A 16,226-nucleotide genomic window follows, 5' to 3' on the forward strand; every position below is an offset into this window, starting at 1 on the left:
CTCGCCGTAGCGGAATGCTTGTCCGACGTGGTCACAAGAGTGAGAGAGAGAGGAGGAGGAAGGGACCTATTGTGACTCAGCACCCTGACATGTGGGGCCCACGTGGGTCCCATGCTAACTCAGCCGCCACGTAAGACAAAACCAGTGTTAAAACCACCAAAGGATCTGCTCTGACCGGTTTTGATTAATTAAGGGAAGTTGGATATCTGGTTTTGTGGTTGGAGGATGTTTTTATAACTCGACGACAAGTTGAGGGACCTTTGGTGTACTTTTTCCTTGGATAATACCGATCGGCCCATGTAAAATAGGCAAGTCTGGCCCAAAAACAATGAGGCCAGCTCGTATCAGAAACAGGCCGGCCTAACACCTTTCTGGGCTTCTGGCCCAAGGTACGAAGCGGCCTGGAGCCCTGGAGCGAACGTTGTTACAACAGCTAGATGAAAATGATGCAGATGAAAACTACCCAGTTGTTACCACTATATATTTCTATTGCCTGCAGCTAGATGAAAAAAAAAATCGAAGCTTTGCAGCAAGCTCAGCTCTCAACAAATATGTGTATCGTCGTCATGTTGACAATTTCCATGGTATTTGTCTGTCAATTGCCCACACCAAACTGATCCAAGAGCTCTCTCTCAACAGAGATTCAGAAACTCCTCAGAGATAGACTGTTTTTGTAAAACTGAAACCCATTCCCTCCATCATAAGCTTAAGTTTGTGCAGCATGGAATTCTGTTTACCAAAATCCTGTTCTAGCCACATCTATTGCCACTGCAGCATGACCCGGGTATGAAGTATATGAAGCAAGCATTGTAGAGCATCATTGGAAGCCGCCACAGCGCAGAGACTAATCAGAATCAACTCACTAGACCGTAAATCTGCACAGATCTTGGAATTCATGGTGTCATCAGGTAAACCAATCAGTAGTATATAATCAGGAAACCATTGTATAACCGTAGAGCATTAATTCAAGATTTTTTTATCTGACGAACAAGACAATAACATCGGCCTAGCCCTGAACGCGCAAATCATGTAAAGAAATCACAAAGGAATTGCAACGCCAGCTTTTGTTCTGTGTGCACGATTGCCAAGGTCAGATCACCCCAGCGCTACGGCCGGACTTCGCCGGAACCGCCGCGCACTGACTCGAGCCAATCCACCGTAGCCCTCCACTACGACACTGGTGAGAACGGTTTCTTTATCGGAAGGAAGTCATTGCAAGTTCAGCCATTACAAACACATAAATAGATGTTAATCCTTTTATTAGATATAATCAATGAATATGAATACATCGATGTTAATGATAAATACATCTATCATCTATGTCTACAACTGATAGGACCGGACCAATGCAATTAATTAGCTCTACATGTTCAACTACAATAATCAGTAATCACAAATGAGAAAGCACCATTTCGCCGAGCCGGCCGATCGATCGATTTGAGCAAAATCCTCAACTTTGCCAAGCCGCCGTTGCTCGCCGTCGCCTCCCAAGTTGTTGCTCTCGTCACACCTGCTTGCGGCTGCTTTTTGGGTTAAAGGATGATTTTTAATTTGGTAACAAGATGAGAGACCTACAAAACAGCGTCGCCGGCGGCTTGCCGCCGCACTCCAAGTGGCCGCCGCAGTCGCCGGTCTGGCGCTTGTTTCATCAGCATGGAGACACCATGACACAAGCATATGCAAATGGATGACCACCACTCAGCACTCAGCAGGACCAGCGCGAGTACAGAACGAAAAGCAAAATACTCCGTACTAGTAGTAGTACTCCCTCCTTCTAAAAGTTTAATTCCTATTTCTTTTTCACCAAGACCAATAAACAATTAATTTATTCATCATGTGATAAAACCAATGAACATAACACCAATAAACACTGATTCCTATCAACAATTTAATTTAGAATATAATGATTACAAATAGAACTTAGACTTTTGAAAAAAATCAAAGAGGTCTTAAACCTTTGGAATGAGAGAGTATGTTACAATCTATAGTAATCGAAGTGCGGCTTACGAGTCACGAATCAAGAACAGATGCAGGACGCTACTAACTCAAGCATCGATCACAAAAAGGAACAAGCGGGACCATTTGATTTCTCCGAAGCTGCACAGATGCTGCAAATAAATCGAGGGCTTCGAAACCCGACGACACCCCGGAGGAGTCTATCGATGCCTTCCTTCCGCGATGCAGAAAAGAACAGGCAGTGCAGAGTGCGGGTTACCTGCTGGGGCGCATTGTGGCCGGGCGGGGCGCGGAAGACGTCGGCGTCGAGCGGCATGTCGACGGCGGAGCCGAGCTGGCGCCGGTACTCGCTGGCCGGTCTCCCCGGCGAGGCACGCGGTCGCGCCACCACCGCCGGCCGGCCTGTCCAGGGAGATGAGTGAGAGAGAGAGAGAGAGGAGGAGGAGGAAGGGAGAGTAGGGGAAAGAGAGCCCGATGGCGTGGCGTCCTGACATGTGGGGTCCACGCTGACTCACCCGCCACGTTGGATAAAACCGGGTCAAAACCATCTAAGGACGTAAAGCGGACGGTTTTATAAGTTTAAGGATATCTTGTGATCGAGGGACGATTTTTTAATTCGATGACAAGTTGAAGGACTTTCGGTGTACAGTGTACTTTTTTCCATTTGAAGAAGTGTTGAGACAAAAACTAGACTTTGAATAGGACTCTGACTCGGCGCAAAACTTACGGCCCACTCAATCTTGGACGGGCGCGCTACGGTATCGTGTGGCTTAATCCGGGCCCCACGAAATTCGGCAAGGTGGCCCACTATGGCTTAAGCTGCGATAACTATTCAGGCCTTACACTTTTGTGGGCTTTTGGCCCAAGCTACGAAAGCTTCTCCTAGTGCATTAGTTGCGCCTACTAGGCTGTAGAGAAGAGAATTTTTAGCTGGGCCTACACGTTTTGCTGGTCTTCAAGTTTCTCCACGACTTAATATATTTTTAAAAATTTATGGAAACATATTTTTGTTCCAAAATTTAAAGAAGTATATACTCATGTCTACTGTGAAAGAGCCATTTTGCTTATAAGAGTAAGCAAAATAGTTTTTCGCGGTCAAATACACTTATATAGATTTGCACTGCAAAATGCTTTGATAATATTCTAATTTTATCCATTACGAACATATACATGAATGAGAATTATTTGTTGCAAGAATGCAAGGTACTAGTATCTTGCCAAAAAAACAAAGTTAAAAAAGAAAGCTATAGCAGGAACTATGACAAACTTTACAATTAATCGTAAAAGAGATGGGTCAATTATTATAGCTAGCAATTAACCATACTATTTAACTTGCTCTAAGTTTCAATATTAATTTTTTTTTGAAGGGAACTCTTAAGTGTCAATATGAACACGATACATTTGTTCTTTTTTAGATGTTAGTATAAAGCTAGATGGGCACTTTTTCTAAGGGGTGTGTGTTTTCGTAGGGTCTAGTTTCTCTCTTTTTTTCCCACTGGGTGCATTTATCTATGGAGTCAAACACCACAAACTCCGAGGCAATCTACATTGAGAGAGGCTCAATATTGGTCAAGAAGGGGATGGAAATGATTCTTGGACCAAAGGATCTGTTTGACTCCTAGTCATTTGCTGTTGTCTCAGAAGAGTCGCCCCCCTAGTGAAAGGGACTCGATTGGATTTATGTGATGGCAAGCTCACTCTTGGGTCACAATAATGGGAGCGTATCCTATGCACACAGGCCCTCGCGTATACACATCGTGTACACCAAGTAAAAATTATCATAAAAAATTCTAGAAAAATTCATACATGTACTTTCAATAGTATTACATCTACGTGCAAAGTCGCATCTTCAAATTCATTCTACATAGAGAATAACAAAAAAGATAAAATTCTAACAAAATTGCAACCTTAAAACTGTTAGATTTTTTGTTTTTTTTGTTACGGCTAAAATATAATGAATTTGACGTTAATATTTTAACTCTAGGTGTAATACAATTAAAAGTATGTGTATGATTTTATCTAGATTTTTTGGTGATATTTTTTAGTTGGTGTGCATATGTGTACACGTGAGAGCCTGTGTGCATAGGATATGTTGCCCACAATAATTCATAGCGTTTGACACTATGTGGTAACCCAAACCAACATTTTTCCTTCTGGGGAGCAAAACAAGCGGCGCCACTTTATTCGCAGGAGTATAACTGTGTAAGACCAGTTAAAGTACATGCAATGTTGGTATAGCATCCTTCACAAACGAGAGGCTGCACAATTACAATCACGCCAAAGCAATTGTTTGCCTGCCTCCCCTACACTACACCCCAAAATCCAGCACCCAGCTGTGAGCCGCTTCATCCTTCCTAATCTAGTAAGATCCAATTTTATTGTGTATATCTTGTTGTACTTTTGGTTGTGCTTTTTGGGGGCACTACTTGGTTTGAAGTTTCTCTCTCGTCGGCTTGGAACCCGGACACGATGTGTATCACAACACTTCTCATGCTGACTTCCAATAACTGCAATGTTGAGAGAAAGTGTACGGTTTAGGCATGCAGTTCAGTGATCGATTAATAAAGAAATGAAATGAGATGTAGAGTATGAACCGGCAGATAAAAGGTGAATAATGCTTACCCAAACATGAAATGTAACTCCCATGGCAACCGCGCCATATACACCAGGTACATGTTACTGGTCCACCTCGTCAGGTAAGATGACATTGTTTAGGTATACAAGACGCATCTCATCTCTCCAAATCTGAAAATCACGCAATTTTCTGATCAACTAACGCGTTTAGCAAGGGAACATGAAAATTCAAGTTTTTCGTCCAACAGAAGTGAAGGAAATTTGTTCGTACCAAGTCCCTAAACTGAACCCTGATGTGAGGCACATTAGTTTTATGAATATCGTTCCCTGTAGGTCCTCTTTTGTAATAGTTCTTGCCAATCCAGTGTGCCTGCAAGAGATTGAATGATGATATGCTTCACGGTGCCATATAATGCATTACTTACAGAGCATATCAAGCAATAAGTTGCTCAACCATAATTTGTGAAAAATGGTTTGTGGCTGAAATGAATGTAATAAGGTAAAGATCACCAACGAGCTTTGAAAGTAGTTGACAAAGGTTGTTTACTTGCCTTGAGAGCATGTGAAAACCCTGATTGATAGACAGAGTTTCTAGCTATTTCACATAAATCACAAGAACTGAGCTTCCAGAGCTGAAACAAAAACCACAATAAGTGAGTTTGTCCTTTTGTTCGAAAAAAAGTGGTTAGCATTTTATTTGTTCCATGAACAAGCATAAAGGTGCACACTGAACTGCATTCATGTATGTCTTGTACATGCACATACATAAACATAAGTATGTACATTAGTGTCTGCATAAGATGAATAGGGTGAGGGGAGAGGGAAAGAGGGAGTACTGAAGCAGCAATGCTGTATTCTTCCACCAATGGCTCTTTTGTCAGGTGAATTTGCAATGGATCATCCGTTGACAGGGAAACATTCAGGCCTCGTTGGAAAAACATTGGGAAAGGATTCCGGTGGTAATCAAGAAACAAGGAGTTGTTGCTTAATGGGGACATTGCCAGACCAATCTGATAAAATTGAAAGCAACAGATTGAAGAAATGATAGTGACTTAAAAAGTTTCTTAAAAGCAAACCAAACTGCACTAATTAGATAAATCTGTCATGCTTTTTACTCATAAAATTACAGCTACAGAGGTTTTTAAAAATCATGCTGGATTATGAAAATATGAAGAATTACCTGGCCAAGATAGTATAGATATTGAAGCACAGGAGATTTCCTTAAGTTGATTCCATGCGATATATTGTGACAAAGAAGAAATGTTGCTGCCAAGTGATCGATGTCTCCAGCCTGTGACACCATACAGTTATAGACAAACACAATAACAGAAAGACAGTGGAACATTGAAGAGATTCTACCTCGCCAGCATGTGGACGGAATTTGATTGTGGTCATCCCTTTTGATTCACGCAACTAAATTGCACAGAAGTGTTACTTTTCCAGCAAAATGAGGAAAATTAGAGGTATGAGGGCAATTTTCCTACCTTATTGAGTGTGTATAAGTTAGCATAGCAGTAATATGCATAATATGAAAATGCTGGGTTGAAGACATTGGTCCATTGTTCAGGTGTAGGCATATGCTTTGTTGGACGCCTTTCAGGTTTACTCTCATCATCAACCAAATCTAACCCTACAACCTGCAAGGCCAAAAAAGAGTATCCTAAAGTTGCCTGCTTGTGATGTGTGCGATATTAACATATTTAGTAGTTTTAAATAAAAATAAAAATTACCTAGTCCCTAGTCATTTCCAAGATAAAAATGAAATTCAGCTGTTAAATTAACCAGTATAGTTTTATGAAGCCCACGAAAGAGCATGAAACTTGCCTAACTACCCTACAGTGTAAAGATGTCTCTTTGAGTATTAAAACAAGTCATGATTGACATGAAAAGAACTGATTCACAACATTTGATCTGTGAAAATTGAAATTGTGGTGAGAAATTAGACAGCTGGATTTTTTTTCCTTAGAAATTAGACAACTGAACAGCCTCCCAACTAAACCAAAACAGCTGTCCAAATGACATACAGGCCTCAAATAAACATGACATGTCGCCCATCATCATTTGTTAAAGCAAAGTCACCATGTAATCTCCTAGAAGGCTAGAACTTGTGCTACATAATAGTGACTGTACCAAACATGAATTTACATTAAAAAAATAACGAGTTAATCTTTACTACATATGTGTTAATTCTGAGACAAAATGCACAGCATCAATACAAACAACAGTTATGCAAATCACAAAATAGTGAGAAAACTATTGAACCTGCTTTAGGAAGACGTGAAGCTGCGGATGAGAAGCTGGATCAATGGTGACCTCAAACAGAGGAAGGAAAATGTTGTCCAGAAGAGTTTGGAATGATGTAACAATACCCATTTCCTTGTACACATTATATAAGCGTGGGATCTGCAAAGGAATGTAGAAAAACAATTATCTGAATGCAACTCCGAATATCAAATATCATAAATATATCAGTAACATAACGAGGTGTATACCACTTTGAATAAATAAACTAAAGATTTAATTTCACAAAGAATTAATGGTTTGTTTATTAAGATCGCTCACAGATCATAAACCAATACAGAACACAACTAGTCATCCAGGTAGCCTATTTCCTATAAATATCAGATAGAACTTGCAAAAGATCAAAAGGAAGCAGATACAGAACACAACTAGTCATCCAGGTAGCCTATTTCCTGTAAATATCAGATAGAACTTGCAAAAGATCAAAAGGAAGCAGATATGGAACTTTCAAGATAATAAAGGTGCACAAATCTGATGTAATTTACCCTTCTGTTAGCACAGTTTCATCTTTTTTATTACTTTACTTACACAAAAAGGTACTCCCTCTGTTTCATATTATAAGTCGCTTTGACTTTTTTCCTAGTCAAACTTTTTTAAGTTAGACCAAATTTATAGAAAAATATAACAATATTTTCAACACAAAACAAATATATTATCAAAATATATTCAATGTTACATCTAATGAAACTAATTTGGTGTTGTAGATGTTGCTAAATTTTTCTACTTGGTCAAACCTAAAGAAGTTTGAATAGAAAAAAGTCAAAATGACTTATAATATGAAACGGAGGTAGTAGCAAACTACTTGCCGTATGGGAACTGAAGAAGCAGAAGGTGGCCCAAATATTGCTACCACACCTTGAGTGAAAGTGTGGGCTAACAGAACTAGTCAAATGAAATTAAAAAAATGCAACCTACCGGTTATTAGCTTATGGATTTGAAAACAGCCATGGATAAGAATTGATATTATGCTAAGTCATCATTGTAAATGCTAGGTAGAAATACATCTACAAAAGTATGGTTATCTCTGTACTACTTTAAAAGCACAGTCGTCCTCCTTTCATCCCCTTCTCACCGTGCGCGGAGGTTGTGCGCTTCTTCGTGTGTGCATAACCACCGTATGATCACTTTCTCCTCAATCCACCCACCCATGTCCCATCCAGCCAATCCCCATTCCCCAATTATATGGGCCTGACCCATTGCAAAGCACGGGCATATTACTAGTTTACAGTAATAGCACAGAAATAAATCAAGAAAACAACAGCAAGATAACAAAAGCACAGAATTGTGGTGTCCCAGGCAGCCAGGCCGGCTGGCCCTCATTAAAGCAGAGAAAGGTAAATCTTCCTAACTATTCCCATTTTTCTTCACGCTTTACTACAAAGCAGTGGCATTATGCAGACATAACAGATGAGTAAAGCACAAAAATCAATTCAGAGTATGTAGGTTCAATAACTGCAAGACAATTATAGAAATTTCTAGAGCTAAGTACGAGCAGAAATAGTGAAAGGGTACCTGAACCAGCCAGACAACATTTTCACTAGACAATTCATTGTTCACTATCCAGCTTGCAAGGTTGTCCCATTCACTTTGCTTCCTCCCATAGATTGAAATCCTATATTCAGCCATCTGGTGAAAACAAAAATTAGAGCAGGTTAAATATGGATATCCCAAATAAGCATTACATTTGCATATACCAAAAAAAAAAGAGGAGTTTACCTGGTATTTACTTGCTGTAAGGTCGGAGAAAACTTGCTTTGTTAGCTCGGCAAGAAAACGACCTAGTTTAAACCAAACAGCAACAGATAAAATGTTAATAAAAGGAACCAAGACAGCTCTCAAGGAAACATAAAATATAGGACACGAGTGGATATAGTAATCAATCGTGGTGATTCCCTCTCAAAACAGAATAAGTGCATTTCTTTACTACTTCAAAAGAACACATCCGTAATGGTGAGTTCACACATTTTTTTTACTAAAATTACCCATCTTTGCCATCTCACTTCCAACTCTGCACCCATTCCTTTTGCTATGCATTCCCATCTGAAATTTCAGGACGTACAGTTACAAAAACTCAACTATAGATGGGTTTGAGAATTCCCTTGCAATGCATGGGCATGTGGCTACATATACAATATGCGCTAAGTCTTCCAAATGAGAATATGTAGGTATTTTTCACCAAACTTGATAGAAACCGGAAACAGTACCAAACAAGCGCTTTACATTTAGCTTATATTTATGTGGAAGTCCATTCTTCAAAGAGAAGCTGAAGCTTAAGGATGGGTAGGTTATGGATTTATATGGTCAGGAGTCAGTAGACCATAAGGTCACCAAATATATTTAGGTCTTATCATATAATCTAGTTTACAAACCCCGCAAATCAACTTATTTTAGATAGGGTGTGAATTATATGGTTAACAAACAATGTATATCCCCCACCAGAAAAAAATGTATACCAATATAAAGGCCTAGCTTAAGGCTTTAAGCTGGCTACTGTAGAAAATCTGAGCACGAAGCGCAAGAATTTCACAGCTTTTCTGCAGAATTTGGATGAAGTTAGCACCATTATGGAGGAACATGTACTATGGCAGCTCTAATGTACCTGCCATATCTGAAGGTACAAGTGCATTTATTCTAGTAGACACTCCTAAAGAAAAATGTTTAAGCTTTCTTGGGAGGTTATTTGTTGTGTATATAGTTATCCAAGAAGTGATCTATAGCATCGCTTCTCTTTTAACAATCAATCAATATATTAATCTGTTGCCAGATTATATACTAAATCTGTAACAGCCTTACAGCCATTTCATATTCACAAATTGACTTTCAGATATGGTCATTTTGATTTTCCACAATTCCCTACCCCTGTGAGGCAGCAATGCTGAATGGCCACTTCCTCTAAGCATACATAATGTAACTAAATTGAACCTCATCATGCCAGTCATCAGTGGCAGAGTCACGTCCAAACCTGTGAGGCCAGGTGAACAGAGTTTTTTGGAATCCAGTACTGCTTTCTTGTAACACAAAAAACTTCCAATACTATAAAGGAGTTCAGAAAAGGGTTTTGGTTCTGGCTTCGCAACTGTCTCATATATCTCAAGGGCATGCCAAATCATATGCTCTTTCTAAAATTAATTTTTATTTCCAAAAGCTGAGACATGGCCCAGCACCCTTTGGGCATTGATCAACACGTGAGACACGATCCAATATGTGACATGGCCAACACACAAAAGATCAAGTATTTGTGTGATGCACTCTTACAGAACAAAAAAACTCAAGTGGTGTTTCCATCTTAATTTTGCTAGTGCGCTTGTGCAATAACCTGTGGAGTTCAATTTGCTAAAATATTACCCTTAAATTGCATTTGCTGGATGCCATTGTAGTATTGAATGACAAGAAATTCTCATGGAGGTCACAAAAAAAACAACAGCGGATGTCCAGCAAGATATGCATTATTATTTGTTATTTTTATGCAAAATGCCATAAACCAACATAAAACCAAGACCAACCAGATCTCTTGGGCAAATCATCAACTTATCAACCATGCAACTCAACAGCTTAAACACTTCCATTTTTGCTTTTGGCATTTGGTGATAATGAAAATAGCTAGCAAATACATTGGTTTACACTTCATAGGCTTAAAATGTCAATAGTTTAACTTCTAGGTACAACCTTGTATGAAATGACGCTAATCACATGCTTATAAGACCTAAATAAAAACATTAGCATAACGCTGGAGGATATACCAATGGAAATATTAGTGGTAACTGTGCTTCATTAAAAACAACTGGACAGGATTAAGCAGAGGTTACAAAATACAAGTAGTTTTCAGTGTAACCACTAGCTTGAATGTGATAATGTTTGCATCAAGGCAATGCACCCTGCTTTTATATGGACATACATCTATATGACTCCCAAGGACAAACATTTTAGGAGAAACTGCAAGCCCGTTTAGCAACAACAAAAAAGGTAAGATGCACAAAAGTGTCAACAAAATAATTGAAACAAGCGATACCTTGGATAAGATTGTCCTGTTTGAGGAAAATCTCTCTGAGCCTACTTTGGCCACACGGATTGTACTTAAGGTTGAATTTGTCAAAACGATGAAATGTACTTTTGTCCGCATGGACATCTAGTAAATCAACATTCAAGTCATACCTAGAAAAAGAAAACGAAGAATTGATAATCAACTAAATAGTGGTTCCATCATTATATAAAGTATAAACATAGGATAAAATCCAAGCTCTCAAAACACACCCAGTTAAGTCCAAGCTCTCAAAAACCTCCTTCAGAGTCATATAAGTGCCGTCTCTGAAAATGACAACCTGAATGGCATACCATATATAGTTATGATTATAATATGATAAATGGTTTGTCCATAAGTACAAGCTGCGACAGTCAGTTCAGCAATTGTTTCAAAAATATACCTCATCAGGTTCTTTCCTTAGTTTGGATTTTATAAATCTCAGCAAGTGTTTTTGATTCATGCACGCTGAGTGGTGTACATGAGTATCAACCTTCCTGACATTGTAAAAATCACGATGTGGTGCAGTCTTCTGGGCAAGAAACTCCCTATCCGCGTTTAACATCAAATGAAATTTGAATTTCTAGAAATGAAAAAACATTCACACATACAGAATTTTAGGAGTCAAGTTTATTCACCAAGGTAAGCAAGGGGTCAATGATTTGACAATATGATTACATGCTCTAAAAGATTTAACCGGTTATGGCACACGGTTCTTGTGTTTCCAGCAGAAATCACACGGAGCATATAATGCAAGTCAGTAAAGAAGGTTGTCGCATCAGCAACAGGATAAAGTCTTTCCGTATCTGAGGCAAAATGAGGAAAATAAATGAGTCATAGGAAATTGAAAGCATCTGGTCAAACATATGAAGCAAAAGGGCTAACGGGCAGTGCTCATTACAGTCTTTATCTGCATAGACATGGACAACACCATCGACCATTTGGAAAACATGCTGAAATCATAATCAATGGCAGAAATCAGAAGGACAAAACAGAGAGGAAGAATTGAAATACTGAAAAAAAAATGAACTAGGCTACCTCTGATTTTGGTTCAGGCACATAGGTGAATGGATTGGGGTCAGGTTTTGGAGTACAGGGATCATTTATGACCTCCTTCTCCCATGGAGCAACCTCTTCTCTAAAAAGATAACAGTCTCTTAACTCAAGGCACTTCTGAAGGAGCTTGTAAACCTCAATCTCATCAGGAGACGGAATCTCTACATAAAATGTAAAATAATATTATGAAAGAAATTACTTTGGATTTGGGAATAAAGGGAAATGAGAAGAATTAATTCAAAAATATTTACTCTTACTAACAACGAAATTTGATGTATCCGACTAAAATTATATGCATTAAAATACAAAAGAATTACTGACTAATTGACAGGAAAAATATGAAACTAACATGCATACATTTCAATAATATGGTCTCCATGAATTTTTACTAGTATTCCAGGTTCTTGACTTGCACCTAATAGTTCAAAGAAATGGAGAACTCCATAGTTCATAAAATACAGCATGTGAATATTTTATCGGACAAATTTTCTTAAGAACAAAAATGGTAGTGCTCATAAAAAATGGAAGTATAACAAAATTAAAGGATATTCATACAGGGAGAATATTACTGTTCTGTAAGATCTAATACCATACCATGTGGAGCAGTTAACAGCTTAATAAATGATTCTTGCTCAGGTTCTTTTCGAAGAATGTCTGCAGCAACTGGATCAGGTTGAACACCATGAAGATCATTGGATATACTATGAGACCGAATCAAACTTGCTGCAGCTAATGGCGCTGCAGCCCCATTTTCCAGTACTTTGTTTCCTTTCTGTTCTCCTTCCTGATTGAAACATATATGATCAGACATTAAAAAAAAAAACAAAATCAGTCGCAGCCATTGTACCAAATGAAAAATCAGCAAATTTCCCCCAAACAGAGAGAAATATCAGCATATTTGGGCACTTGGTAGTCTTTGCTGCGGCTGTGCAGTGAAGCAGCATCACAGCCAGCTGAGCAGACGCTTTATTCATATCAGCACGAAATGCTATTGGTTGTACAGCTAAAGTTAGCAATATGATTTCTTCTACCAAGTCACTAACTGTAGAATGACTGTCCGAGGAACTCACATTTATCTCCTGCCGGTTACTAGGTTTGAGTAATATAAAATCTGCAGGCTAACAAAATCTGCAGCCAGCAAATACAGATAGTGTTCAATGTGTGTAGTACCTTTTTATAATGCATGCCAGCAGTATTGCCTAGCTAGATTTATGTGGCCATTGTTGAGCCAGTAAGATGTCTTTTGTCTAAGGTAAATCTAAACGACAAGAAGATAAATCAATAAACTACAGCATATAAAACAATGCAATAATAGATTAAGAAAATAGATAACCACAAGAATCGATGCTCAATAGATTAAGAAAATGATAGCCACAAATTCACTTCCTTTATGTGCATGATATACTGATTGCGCGTGCAAAACTTGATGCCAAACCTATTTTAACTCCAAAAATATAGGCGATTAATAAAGGAATTAGGAACTATATAACAAGAAAAACTGTAATGACAACAGGATGGCTGAAACTTACAACATTTCCATTCATCTTCAGGTAGCCATTTTCAAGTTTACCATTCGGTTGTTTAGCATCATCCTCATCTGATCCTTCTACACTCTCAAAAGCACTTGCACTGGCAACAGGGGACTTGGGTGAATTTGGTTTGATTATTCCAACCCTTCTGTTTGAACTTGAACGGACAAGCTGTTTATTGCCTGCAATAACAGCCTGTTATTACCAGTATCATTCTAAAAGATAAAAGATGATCATGTCATATCATATCATACTAATGTAAATAGCCTGTTTTCAAAAGAAATTGTAGACAAATAAAGAGGACAGTGTATCACAAGAGTACAGTTGTATCTGCTGCTGATTTAAGCACCGAAGGCATTTGCATCAACATATTGACAATGGATTTCGGAGTTGATTAAACACTCTTTGCAACAAGTCTGTAATAGATCCTGGAGCAACACTAAGGACCAGCCCAACCTGCTAGCCTAAATAACACATTTGTCAAAACATTAACGAATAATCAATAGGTTACTCAACCTTCAGAAGCTACTCCACTGAGCAAGTTACATGTTCCATCATTAAGCTAGCTCTTAAGCCTTACCCATGAGGACCTACCATCATCCTCCTATGTTTTGAACAAAATTCCGCATTTCTTTATTGATAACCAGTGTTCAATAGGTGCATTTCAAAAAGGTACTGCTCAAACCCACTACACACAAGAAGCATGTTAGTGTATCTAAGCCCACACTAGCTTCATTCCATGCTAAGGATTACCTCGTGCACGAAATCCTTCCCTCTTTCTGTTTTTGAAACACTTCCAGAGCTTGTTATACACAGTTTTCATGGTTCCTAGAGCTTGAATTTAGCATTCATGTTCCATCCAAACTATTCGTAAATCCATTTCATACTATACTACTAGATTTTCTTCTTCTGCATTAAAATTCATACTAACTTCAGCACTAAATGTCCACCAGAAGAGTTATGGGAAGAACACTTGATTAAAGCAGTAAACACAACAATGCTTTCCTCCTGCTGACACACTGCGCATGCACACTCGGAGGCCATTATTTTGCAAAGCTAGCTTAGCTTAGCTGTCTCCCACTCCAAGCCAACATCACCAATACCAATCCTATCCAGTCGAGCCAAAGCCGCACACACGCGCCCCACACCGCCCACACGTGTAAAACCAGAGAAGGGACAAAACTCACCGTCGGGCCCCACGTGCAGCCTGGGGAGGCCGAGGGGAACCGGGAGGCACGCCTCGGCGGCGTCGGCGAGCTCCTTCATGCCGTCGTCGTCGTCGTCCTCCTCCTCCTCCTCCTCGGCCACGGGGTACCTCCTGGCGGCGCCCGCCCCTCCGACGCCGAGGCCGACGGAGTAGAGCGAGGAGAGGTCGGGGAGCGAGGACGATCCCGCGGGCGCGCGGCGGGGCGGCGGCGGCGGCGGCGCCGGGGACTTCCCGGCGGCGCGCGGCGGGGCTCGGCCGCCCCCGCCCCGGCGCTGGGCGGAGGCGGAGCGGGAGAGGCCGTCGCCGAGCTGGGCGGCGACGGAGCGGCAGTGCAGGTAGTAGCCGGAGGCGGCGGCGACGGAGGCGCCCACCAGCGCGGCGCAGGCGAGGTGGAGGCGGTAGGAGGGGTCGGAGGCGTCGGAGCCCATGGTGGTGGTAAATGGTGGGTTTAAGGGCGGGATTAGGGAGGGAAGGGGGGTAATGGGATGGTGGTGGGCGGAGGAGGCGGAAGGGGGTGGGGGATTAGCGCGAGAGAGAGGGGGAGGGGGGGGGGGGGGGGGGGGGGGGGTGGGGGGTATTTATAGGGGCCCGTGGAGATGGTGACGTGGCGGGGACCACAGGTGGGCTCCGCCTCCTCGTGGGGACGAGTGAGGGTTTAATTAGCTTGATGCTCGAGTATTAATAAGTTAACTGAGTTAGATTCTTTGGTTAAATGTTGGTTAGAGAGTCTAAGAGCAAGTTCCATAGTATAGCGCACTACCCCTATTAGCTTTAAATCATCTATAGCTAATATAACAGCCAATTCATACAATAATTGCTTACTATACTATTAATAGATAGTCCCACCTGTCATACACATATTGCGTCTTGGAGTCCATGCTGTAGCTGGATACAGATCTGTAGCCCGCTGCTCTTCTCTCTCTTCCTTTATCTCTTTAAAATATGTTTATAGCTGGCTCATAGCCTGCTATTGTACCTGCTCTAAGAGCAAGGATAATAGTAGAGCTCACTTCCTACTATTAGCCTATCTTAAAGCCAATATATATAATAAATTAGCTATAATTTTCTTCTCCTCTCTCTATCTCTCACTTATACATTTAATATATTTGTCTTGGAGTTTGTGATAAGCTAGCTCTTGCATGAAAGCCAACATCCTTGATTTTTCACTACTTCTCTCGTGCACCTAAGCTTATAGTTGGCTTATAGCTCACTATTATATTTGCTCTAATACTAGTGTACTATTTCCTCCGGTTGATAATACTTGTCGTTTTGGACAAGGGCACGGTCTTAAAAAAACAACTTTCACCATTATTTTTTATTATAATATGTATATAAATGTTAACAAATATATGATTTTATTGGAGTAATTTTTAAGACTAATCTATACATATAGTCACCATATTTCAAAGATAAATATTTTTAAAATTATTTATAACCAGAGATTTAAAATTTGACCTCACCCTTGTCCAAAACGACAAGTATTATTAACCTGGAAGGAGTAGTATGTCTTTAGAAAAATATTAGAAGCCATGTAAAATTATTAAAAAAAAGTCGAGCATCAACGTGTAAGGCAAGTGTTAATATG

The 16,226-nt window shown here is 40.0% G+C and overlaps 1 protein-coding gene across 1 annotated transcript; it reads right to left on the bottom strand.

Annotated features, from left to right (window-relative positions):
• Positions 1-4,114: 4,114 nt before the first annotated feature.
• Positions 4,115-15,166, bottom strand: LOC127773680 (probable AMP deaminase). The gene is made up of 20 exons (XM_052299815.1): positions 14,622-15,166; positions 13,435-13,616; positions 12,500-12,689; positions 11,888-12,066; positions 11,751-11,802; positions 11,528-11,655; positions 11,253-11,432; positions 11,083-11,150; positions 10,841-10,983; positions 8,548-8,609; positions 8,344-8,457; positions 6,793-6,933; positions 6,015-6,167; positions 5,890-5,943; positions 5,711-5,821; positions 5,367-5,540; positions 5,082-5,162; positions 4,802-4,900; positions 4,579-4,701; positions 4,115-4,463 (listed from the first exon to the last, which is right to left on the bottom strand). Exons 1-19 carry the CDS (start codon positions 15,067-15,069, stop codon positions 4,633-4,635), a joined length of 2,628 nt encoding a protein of 875 aa, XP_052155775.1. The 5' UTR covers positions 15,070-15,166; the 3' UTR covers positions 4,115-4,463; positions 4,579-4,632.
• Between the last annotated feature and the right edge of the window lie 1,060 nt (positions 15,167-16,226).

This window comes from Oryza glaberrima, chromosome 5 (assembly GCF_000147395.1).
Source record: "Oryza glaberrima chromosome 5, OglaRS2, whole genome shotgun sequence".
NCBI classification, from domain to species: Eukaryota; Viridiplantae; Streptophyta; class Magnoliopsida; order Poales; family Poaceae; genus Oryza; species Oryza glaberrima.

Excerpts from the sequence above, each read along its gene's own strand:
- LOC127773680 (XM_052299815.1), bottom strand. The coding sequence starts at position 15,069 with ATGGGCTCCGACGCCTCCGACCCCTCCTACCGCCTCCACCTCGCCTGC. Across the intron at positions 12,690-13,434 it reads TGAAGATGAATGGAAATGTT|GAAGGAGAACAGAAAGGAAA; the intron begins GTAAGTTTCAGC and ends TGTTTCAATCAG. Across the intron at positions 6,934-8,343 it reads ATGTTGTCTGGCTGGTTCAG|ATCCCACGCTTATATAATGT; the intron begins GTACCCTTTCAC and ends ATTCCTTTGCAG.